This window comes from Carassius gibelio, chromosome A3 (genome assembly GCF_023724105.1).
Source record: "Carassius gibelio isolate Cgi1373 ecotype wild population from Czech Republic chromosome A3, carGib1.2-hapl.c, whole genome shotgun sequence".
In the NCBI taxonomy this organism is placed as follows: Eukaryota; Metazoa; Chordata; class Actinopteri; order Cypriniformes; family Cyprinidae; genus Carassius; species Carassius gibelio.
In genome coordinates, this window is record NC_068373.1 from 14,523,145 (window position 1) to 14,533,720 (window position 10,576).

At 36.5% G+C, this 10,576-nt stretch overlaps 1 protein-coding gene across 2 annotated transcripts; it reads right to left on the minus strand.

The window, feature by feature from the left end:
* Window positions 1-1,414: 1,414 nt before the first annotated feature.
* pigq (phosphatidylinositol glycan anchor biosynthesis, class Q) lies at window positions 1,415-9,168 on the minus strand. 2 transcript variants are annotated; one of them, XM_052545077.1, is made up of 11 exons: window positions 8,922-9,168; window positions 7,860-8,584; window positions 7,649-7,780; window positions 5,429-5,549; window positions 4,438-4,564; window positions 4,199-4,352; window positions 3,512-3,623; window positions 3,353-3,433; window positions 2,516-2,630; window positions 2,252-2,313; window positions 1,415-2,020 (listed from the first exon to the last, which is right to left on the minus strand). In XM_052545077.1, exons 2-11 carry the CDS (start codon window positions 8,540-8,542, stop codon window positions 1,868-1,870), a joined length of 1,740 nt encoding a protein of 579 aa, XP_052401037.1. In that variant the 5' UTR covers window positions 8,543-8,584; window positions 8,922-9,168; the 3' UTR covers window positions 1,415-1,867. The 2 variants fall into 2 exon arrangements, with proteins under 2 accessions (XP_052401037.1, XP_052401042.1); XM_052545082.1 differs by lacking the exon at window positions 8,922-9,168 and adding an exon at window positions 8,665-8,800.
* Window positions 9,169-10,576: the final 1,408 nt, after the last annotated feature.

The window sequence follows — 10,576 nt, forward strand, 5'->3', positions numbered from 1 at the left end:
AATGATTTAATATCTGGTATAATTAAAATATTTTAACAAAATTAACAAAGGAATTTAAATGATTATTAATTAATAAATACCAATAACCCTACTAAGGAGGATGGATGGATATTATTTAAAAATATAATTAAGACAAAATGTTTCAAATATATTAAGCAAGACATTCATTAGCATTACGGGGGGGGGGGGGGGGGGAATCTTTGTGTGCATTTTGTATAAATGTTTAATACATTAACATTTATACTTATACTTATTTATATTTAAAATGTGCCAAGTAATGTTGCCACATGCTAGCGGCTGTCTAGATTCATTTGGTCTCAGTGTGTATATAAAGACAGGTGATGTATATGGCCAAACATCTTTTATTTATAATTACGTGTCTGTTTAAGCTGAGGGACAGTTGGTACTACTAATTCTATTTATTTTTGTCAGTCTGTTGTTAAATATTTTGACTTTCTTTCTTCTGTGTTACACAAAAGGAGACGCTAGGTTTCACTGTATGGGAAAAATGTCATGCACTGAATCTTAATTTCTAATATCCTTCATACATATATAAGGTGAGTAAATAATGCTTTTTGGGTAAACTATCTCTTTAAATCTAGCTTTAAAAAATCTAAATGTATTGTTTTGACCTAATGTTTCCAGCAGTAATAATACAGGTTAACTGGGGTCCTGTGGCAGATGCAGGAGGGTTAATGTGCTGGGGATGAGCCAGAGGTCTCTGCACTTTCACTGATCAAAAGAATATAACCCCCCTCCCCCCGAATGGATTAAAATGCAAATTGCTGTATGAAGTCTTTGTGTCTACTCATCCAGATTACAGCTACATGAGGGTCTCGAGGGAGACAAAGGGACATCTGGACCCTGCATCATGTTCTATACCAGCCATTGAAAAACATAAACGCTCACCCCTAAGATATGCATAATAGTGCTTGTTCTCCTATATAGAATTTTCCATGGTAATATATAGGCAGCTTCTAATAAATTACTATAAACAATGACTATCCACTGTAAAACACAGACCTACTAATATTAATTTACATCGGTTCAGTAAGTTAAAACTTTTTTTTATGTTTTTGGAAAATGTCTCTTAACAAAACCATGAAGGTGAATGAAAATCGTGAATGCCCAGCTCAGATGTTTTTCTTGTGTAATTGCATAATCAGAAGACACTGCTGTCATAGCTGTGTTGTGCTCTCGGTCCAGTCCGAGCACATTCTTCACAGGCTGTTCTCCCAAACAAAAGATCCAAGACTAGTTAGACTAGCATAAACTTGAAACAGCAACTGTTTATAGTCTAGAAACATAAATCATACGAGTGTGATTAAGATGCACTTTTTTTTATACTGTAATGTATAAAATGGTATTAAATAAACTTTGAAAATCACCAGCACAAATGAATATATTGATCATCTGCATTTATAAAACTCTTGATTTTATTAAATCATTTATGTTAATAATAATAATTGGTACAAAACAACAATTTGGCAACACTGACATACAAGTGGTTCACGGTTAAATAATTTACACGTCTCTAAATGTAACATTCAGAGCCAGTACACATTAGTCAGCTAGACTATAGAATACAATACAATTAATAGATTTTTAAAAGGTACATTTTCAGTGTTATAAAAAGTTATAGATGTTTTAAAATAAAAAAAATAAAATAAAAATCACAGTTTTAATCAAAGATTCTGATTTATGTTTGTAAAAGGAAAGATCGTGGTTCAAATCTACAATGTAGAAATATCTACTTCTGTTAAAAACCTAATTAAGACGATCATGAAATTCAGTGGAGCCTGACCAATAGAGAACCTTCTCCCAGTGTTCACGTGTTTGGCTGCTGTTGATCTACCAGGTCGCAAAATTAGTCCGTCTTGTCAGTCTTCTGCTTCCAGGGGTAAATGAGTTCTCCTACAAACAGCTTCTTGCACAATGCGGCCCAGGAATCCTTAGGGTAACAGCTATAAGTGGGCGTCCGGTAACATTGCAGCACAGAGCTGCCCTTTAACGGGTTGATCTGAAGGTGGAGAAAAGAAAAGACATTTTTCTTTCATGCTTGCTCATCTGATAGATGATTCATTATCAATATTTAGAGACAAGGAAAGGATGTCCAGTGTTTGCACTGCACACAGTGAGCCAAACAAAGCTATTAAATAAACCCTCATATCCATCCCACAGAATCAACAGGTCAAACCCAAGCATAAATAAACTACAGGATGACAAGCTGTTTTAGCAACGATCAACAAACCTCCATCATCAGGTGAAGAGGAGTTCCTGGCTCCTCACAAAGCACCTTGAATTTAACACCCTCTGGAATACAAAGAGATTGATAAAGTGTTTAATAAACCAAACAGTCATTTAATTAATGTTTTCACAGAGGTTATGACTACAGTACATGGCCTAGAGGTACATTCATAGGTTCATCTCTATCAAGTGTTACGTAAGAAAAGAAAGTTACAAAATGTTAAGACCGTTTTTATTGATGTCTTCAATGTGTTAAAGAAAGGCTCACCTGCCAGTCTGTATGGTCTGCAGATACGTATGCCGATGGCAAACAGGGGGAAAGAGTTGATGAAGTCGACACTAAGGTGAATCACTCCCTGAAACAGCACCACCACCAGCCGCAGCTAGACACAGAGAAGCCAATTACTTGTTATTAATATATCAATTCCAGATTTATGGTTTTCCATAGTATAAAAAAAAAACTTCATTATGGTTTCCAGAATAGTGTTAAGCACCACAGCTCGTTTCAACATTGATAAGAAATGTTTCATGAGCAGCAAATCAGCATATTAGTATGATTTCAGAAGGATCGTGTGACACTGAAGACTGGAGTAATGATGATGAAAATTCAGCTTCGCCATCACAGGAATAAATTGCATTTTAAAGTATATTGTAATAGTAAACTTTAAAATATTGTATTTTTAATAGTAACAATTTTTTTTTCTTTGCTTTGGATAAAAGCGTCTGCTAAATTCATAAATTTGGTAATATTCCTGTTTTTACTGCATTTTATATCCAATAAATGCAGCATTGGTAAGTATAAAAGACTTTCGAAATCATTTAAAAAAAACATACAGACACCAAACTTTTGAACAGTAGTATATAGGCCATTGCTAAAGAGCTAAAATGTAATTACCATTTAATGACTTATAAAATTCATAATAACCACACTCTGACTGCACCCCCCAAAAATAAATAAATAAAAACAATCGTAATATAGTGACAAATCAGTGCAGCTGACTTCTGGACTGATGCAACATTTGAAAAATATGAGCTGTACAAAGTGTGAAAATAACTGCATTAAACGGGTCCAGTGGGGCTGTTGGAATAAGGGTGAGTGCCTCACCAGGGTAAAGACCAGGTAATACAGGGCAGTGGTGGGAAGCAGGAACAGCAGAATCGTAAAGAGCAGAGTGCCAATGAACAACTGCAAGAGAAACAGAACGGTGTCAGCGGTGTTCTGTAGGGATGTGCTGACTAGCTAGAGGTTGTGCAAGAGATGTACCTGGTCCAGGTCGTATGAGCACGAGTCAACCCTCTGCCTCAACACATTCCATTTCTTCCCCCTGAAGAGCCGCCACAGCGAGGAGAGCCCATAGATCTTCAGACAGTAGAGTCTGACAACAGAGATAAGAAAGTACACTTCACAAACAAAGAAACTGGGCTGCAAATCTCAGAAGTGAAGCCCTGCAATGTTGAGTCAAGGGTAATACGAAAATAAAAGACGCAAGACTGTAAATATAGATGGCAAGTAACTGCCCGGACAGATCTGAGATAGAATCTTAAAGAGATAGTACACCTAAAATTCTGTCAGGGTTTATGTTCTCTCATGTCTTTCCAAACCGGTTTCTTTTTTTTAATTTTTTGAATGGAACATAAAATTCACTTTTATTTCACACAATGAAAGGGAATGGTGACCTTGGTGGTTCATGATTCCGATCCACTGATTCAATTCATCAGCTCATCAGTGAAGACTCCAAGACCTCAAATGTGTGTGTCAGATAAGAGAGACACCAAAACCTGCAGTGTTGGCCAGGATTGAGAACCACTGACATAGAGAAAACTGAATGAGTACAGAACCTTCTTTTCTGGGTGAACTATCCCTTTAAGAAGTGCAAATATAAAAGTTGACACTACCCTCTACTGGAAGCGCTGAAACATGAGAGTACGTAACAACAAAACCGAACCTCACCTTGCTCCATACACGTAAAAACAGTAGATGTGGAAAGTGAGGAGGGCCACAATGTCCGACAATACAGAAAGAGCAAAGGTCAATCCCAGGCAGGCTGAAAGTCCAACATACCACAGGATCCTCTCAATGAAAGGAGACATCAGATGGATGTAACCTGCGGACACAATCACAAGACATACATGCGATTCATTAATAAGCATGAACCACCATCAGAGTGCTTGAACTTAAGATCTACTTACTGATCCACAGATGAATGTGGTAGAGAAAGAATCTCCCCAGCACCTGGTCGAGAGCTCGGTTCATCTTGAGTCCAGCAGGAGCTCCCATCAGCCATTCTAACAGCTCCTGCAGCTCTTTAGCCACACGCTGCCAGAGAACACAAGACTTTCAGTAAAACTACATCTGTCTACACATTTAATTATATATATATATATATATATAAATATATACACACACACACACACACACACACACTACCCGTTAAATGTTTGGGGTTGGTAAGATTTCATTTTTGAAAGAAATTCAAGTTTTAAATAAATGCACTGGTTTGAACTTTCTTTTCGTCAAATAACTGTTTTTAAAACTGATAATAATAATTAATAATACATTTTCTTGAGCACAAAATCAGCAGCTTAGAATGATATTAAACTATATTAATATAGAAAACAGTTATTTTAAATTGTAATAATATTTCACTGTACTTTTTTATCAAATAAAGCAGCCTCGTTGAGCATACAAAAAAATAAAATAAATTATATATATATATATATATATATATATATATATATATATATATATATATATGTATATTGTGGCGAGTGGGGCGGGGCCGAGAGGCGTGGGAACGAGGAGTGAGGCCAGGTGTAGTGATTGGAGATGAGCTGCACCTGCGCCCCACCGCCAGTATCGAGTCCCACATAGGAGATGGAAGGATATAAAACTGGAGTGACTATAGTGAAGGACGAGAGAGGACCAGGCCTGGGACATATTTTATGTTTTGGTTTTTATTTGCGCGCACCAGTCGTCCGCGAGGGGCTGGTGCGCCGTTTTGTATTTATTTTTGAATTATTAAAGTGTTTTGATTGTGCGCCGGTTCCCGCCTCCCTCTTCCCGATGAGTATGGAGATTTTATCGTTACATAAATATATATATATATATATATATATATATATATAATCTTATAAATCCCAAACTTTTTCACAAATGTGATATAATAGGGATCATACTTACATCAGCCACAGGTACCAAAGTATCTGCTAATTTGCTGATCCGATTCTCCCTGTAAAGCCATGAGATAAGCAGCAAACCAAGGGCTATGTCCACAAGAAAAGACACAAAAATGTTTGCTTTTCTGCAGAGGGTGACAAAAGAAGGGTGTGAGAATGAGATTTATTAAATAACAAAGGAGCAACATGATACATGGATCAAAAACACAATGCTCTTTATTATATATATATATATATATATATATATATATATATATATATATATATATATATATATATATATATTAGTGCTGTCAATCGATAAAAAAAAATTAACTAATTAATCGCACAATTTTTTAAAATTAATCGCGATTAATCACAATTAAAAGACTGAAACTTTTTGGATATGTAAATGTAAAATGTAAATAATTAATGTAAACTCAAGACAAAGAAACTATTTCAATTCAAAATATGATTGTTTATTGGAATTTTTGTTTAACTTGTAACACAGATTTTCTCATGTAAACAACATACCTGCAATAAACCATCAATATCCTCCAAATTAACTGTTGGCTTGAAAGCCATATTTATTACAGAAATAAAAACACAGGCATGTAAGTACCATTTGAATTTCAAAACAATCAATGCCAATAAAAAACAAAAATGATTTCCATGTTGAATTCTAAGTGGACTGCAAAAAAATTCCAAAGTATAGTCATTGCCAGTGCTTTAAGTGCTTTCAGTACCGCCACTTCCAAATATAGCTCTTGAGCGTACCGCCACCTCTCCGTGTGCCCAGAACGTGCTTGTAGCGTACCGGTACGCTCATTTGGACATCTGTTTTAATAGAGGTTTTAATCTTTTACCTGCACTGCCGATTTTCAGAGCGCCCTTCATAATGCAAGCTTCCTAATTCATCCCACCCAGAGCAGAAACTACATTACCCATTCACCCTTAAGTTATACAAGTGAATAGTGCATGTGTCGCTTTTCCCACTGTTAAGTGTCAACAACTCAACGTGGCCGGAGAAGGTGTGTGAAACTCGTTGTGAGTTATACTAAAGCAAAATCTTGAGTATTTATTGTCTGATAAACATTAAAAACTGTCTGCGGAGGTTGAGTCGTCTTGCAGCCCCCGCTGGCTGTTCATTGGCTGCAGCATCTTTTTTCTAAGTTCTAAAAAAATACCGTAGACGGCAAGGCACAAATTTAGATATTCATTTATCTAATTAATCTATAGCCTATGCACAAAGACAATATGATCTTTTTGTCCCCTTTTTGTTTTAAAGCTTGATGAAGAGAGAGAGCGCAAGTTGCTGCAGCTGAGAGGAGGACAGTGATGCACGCGTACAGGAGTGATTGACAGTTCGCGGCACTGTGTACAAAAAATACTCCGCTACACAATTATTTCGTTATTTTCATTTAAGCTTATTAACGTTAGCGTTACAGAAAGGTCTGATTTACGCACTGTTACAGTCATTGTTTTTTTTTTTTTTTTTTTTAAACAATGACATTTGAGTTCATGATTTTAATGTTGCTGTTTCTTGTGGCAGACTGGAGAGTAATCCGGCACGTTGAACACACATAGGCCACAACTGGAAATAAAAAAAAAAACTGCAACCGCGTTAATTGCGTTATTTTTTTTTAACGCGTTAAATATTTCAAATTAATCGAATGCGTTAACGCGCTAATTTTGACAGCACTAACATATATATATATATATATAGCATGTTTTTAATTGCTGAATTAAAAGTAAAGTAATTTTGGTATTTTTTTGGAGCATAAACAAAAATGTAAAAGTAAACTCCTACGATAAGGAAACACATTTAAATTTAATTTGAATGCACATTAAACAAAACACCTAAATTAAAACTTATTTTTTTTTCATGACACAGCATGGTTAGTGACTCCTCAAAAACATAATTATATTTATTAATTAATAACTCATTACTTTTTTTATTTTTTTTACTTATTGCCATCCAAAATATATGTAAAACCTTTTGGGGATGATGATGTGTACTGTGTACACTCCAAAGTATATGAAGGGTAAGGAAAAGATGTTTTTACTTGTAACACCAAAAGGGTCATTAAATTAAATATTTTCTCAAATTCAGAATAACATTTTTCAAAAAAACAAAACAGATGAAACCAACACATATACAAATAGTACATTTCTATGAAGCCGTCACATGTATTTTAAACTTATTTTCTTTTTGTTATCAGTGATGCTCGTGTATGTCACTGACCTCATGAATTCCATGTGTGTAGCAGCTTTTTTGGGAGAGAAAACAGTCTTGAAATGACCTGCTCTGTATCCCGACTGAACACAGGTGGACAGCTTGCTTGAGATGAACAGCACTGGACTCAAATGTAAAATCCTGTAAAAGATTTGAATATGAATTTGATCATCACTCTTCAGTACACTGAACAGGTCCAAGCTGAGGCACATGAACTCACCTGAAGCTGCACAACCAGTGCCACAGAGACAGCAGCCATGTCAGGAAGATGCAGAGCGGGACTGACGCTTGTTTCAGAAGCTCTGCAATAATACTAGCCTCCCTGCCTTCAGACTGCCAGTGGGTGAGCTTGAGCGGCCCCTCGTCATATTTGTCGAGGAAAAAGAGGGGCTGACTTTGAGCAACGGTCTGGAAGACCAAGCGCAGCTCTGAGGGCTCAACATCAGACTTCTGGCTGACATCCTGTACCGGGTGAAGCTGGGACAGCATAACCTTCCTCTGGTCGTAATGAATGAAGATGATCTTATCATCGCCGTTCTTCTGCTCCCGGTCCTGGTGAAGTCTCCCATTGTTTTGGGCCACCTGACAAGTAAAGCCTCTTTTACCAATCTCACGGCTCAACTGCAGCCAACATTTCTGAGGAAAGATGGTACTCAGGTCTTTTAGGAAGCTGTCCATTCCTTCTTGGCCTTCTTTGGGCATACTCCAGGAGCCCAGGATGGTCAGCTCCACCTGAGTCTGGCTCTGCAGCTCACTCAGGTACTTCTTCACCTGTCCCGGTATGAAGGGGTAGTGAACGACGGCCAGCACCACAGCAGAAGTGTGACCTGGGATCCAGCGCCCCACCAGCAGGCCGCTGTCGGCTGTGTTGCAGCACTTGGGAAAGAAGATCTTCAGCACCATGACGGTGTTCTATAAAGTACGGCAACAGAGAAAGATGAACTCCTGTATGGGCAAAAAAACATGATCAAAAGGCTGAAAACAAGGAAATACGAACATTTTTAATATGCATCTTATTAACCTACAATGCAAAATGTAGAGTAGTCGAGTCAAACACAAACATGTAACGTTAGTTGTTTAGGAGCATCCACAGATCTCGCGAGACGAGTTCTGTTGTACTCGTGCCCTTCAAATCAATTGAACACGAATTTGGGTCGTTTCTATGGAAACCACACGCTCGGGGCAAACCTCATATCGATCTAATTAGCAATTTGACCGTGACCAAATTTAGGGACATGCTACTGTATGTTGTAATTAGTAGTGAAGTGCTCAAAAGAGTTACCTTGAAGGACAAGGACTTCTGAGATTTGGCTCTTATCTGATAACAGACAACGACCGAGTTAACTCTTCTGTGTGCGTTAACCAACGCTGGCATGCTCCCTCAGTAAAATGTTTAAATGAAATCATATGAAAATAGCACTCGATATAACAGTGCAGTCCTGACTCTTTCTAACCAACTGAACTAACTGAAAACTGGTTTTCCACAGAAGTAAAAAGACCATCATAACGTTCGTGTTGTTGATAGTCCGTCACTGAAATCCCGTCGGGTGAACTCAACGGATGTTTTCAGTTCCGAGCATATCATTTTTCAGTAGCCTAGCGTATTTGAATAATTTTATAATGGCAGGTATAACCCAAAGAGTAAACACAATATATTATTATTATTATTACTATTATTACAGTTTGTGACCTTTTTTTGTCGTTGATCTTTCTTCTTTGTGTTTTCACATAACGTTACTCAAACACAATAATATATTTTTTAATGCTGTCGTCTTTGTTTTATCAGTTCAGTTAAATACCAAGGGTTTCACATATAAATCCAGATTAAAAACTCATCTGTGTAGCTGTGCATTTACTGAGTCCTGACTGCACTGTATCATCTTCTGTAGCTATTCTTGCTTTCAATCAATTTATGATTTCTTAAATTATGTATGCTAAAGCAGTTTGAATTAGGCCTTTCTTTGTGTATGAAATGTGCTAAATAAAATTGCCTGAAGCCAGAAGAGTCACTTGAACTGCTGACCGGTGAATGTGTCTGAAGATGACTTCGCCTAAATGAAACATTAGATATCATAACATTCAAGACAAAAGGGTCCTCTAAATAACTATCCCTTCTTCTCTGATAACAGCTTCACACATAAGACTTGAATTTCAAGAGCTGAAGGAACTGAAGCAGATATGAACAAGAACTGTGGATGAATTATCCTTTTATTAAAAGTGCATTTAATTAGTCACTGTGCAAATGTAAACTGTCTTTTTTTTTCTATTTTCATTTATTTCACATAGGTGTGCATTTTCCTCATATATAAAAGTATTTAACTTCATATAATACAATCTGCACTAATAATTTTCCTTGATAAATGAGAAAAGCATGTCTGAAACAAACACACAAACAGCTCGAATCCATGTGTCTATACTGGTCACTAGATACTATTAGCAACATTTTTGTCTTTTCTCGTTTATTTGAAATGACGTGTAACTGATAGACAGTTTCCACAAGATGGCGCTGGAGTTGCAGTGATATCTAACAATGATGAAAATATGCCCGAAATATTCAACTTCAATATTCAGGAAGTTAAAAAATATATATATATTCAGGAAGTTGAAATTAAATTTAAACGGGAATGACAGCAAGAGTTTACTGAACTTCAATAAAAGGAAATTCAATACAGACACACAAAAGCTTTAAGACGACACATATATAAACACATCATTCAACAACTAATTGGCTCCAGAGGCACAAACTTCCGTGGAGGAGAAAAGGAGTTACAGGAAGACGGTTCCTTTATTTCCTATAGCTGTAATATAGATCAACCGTTAAGACATTTTCATTTAAACTAACTTCAATACAATTCACATTAGAAAAAAAAGACAATTCTGTCGATATGTATTAACCGTGATGTTGTTCTAGACATGCATTTGCAAACCCGATTCCAA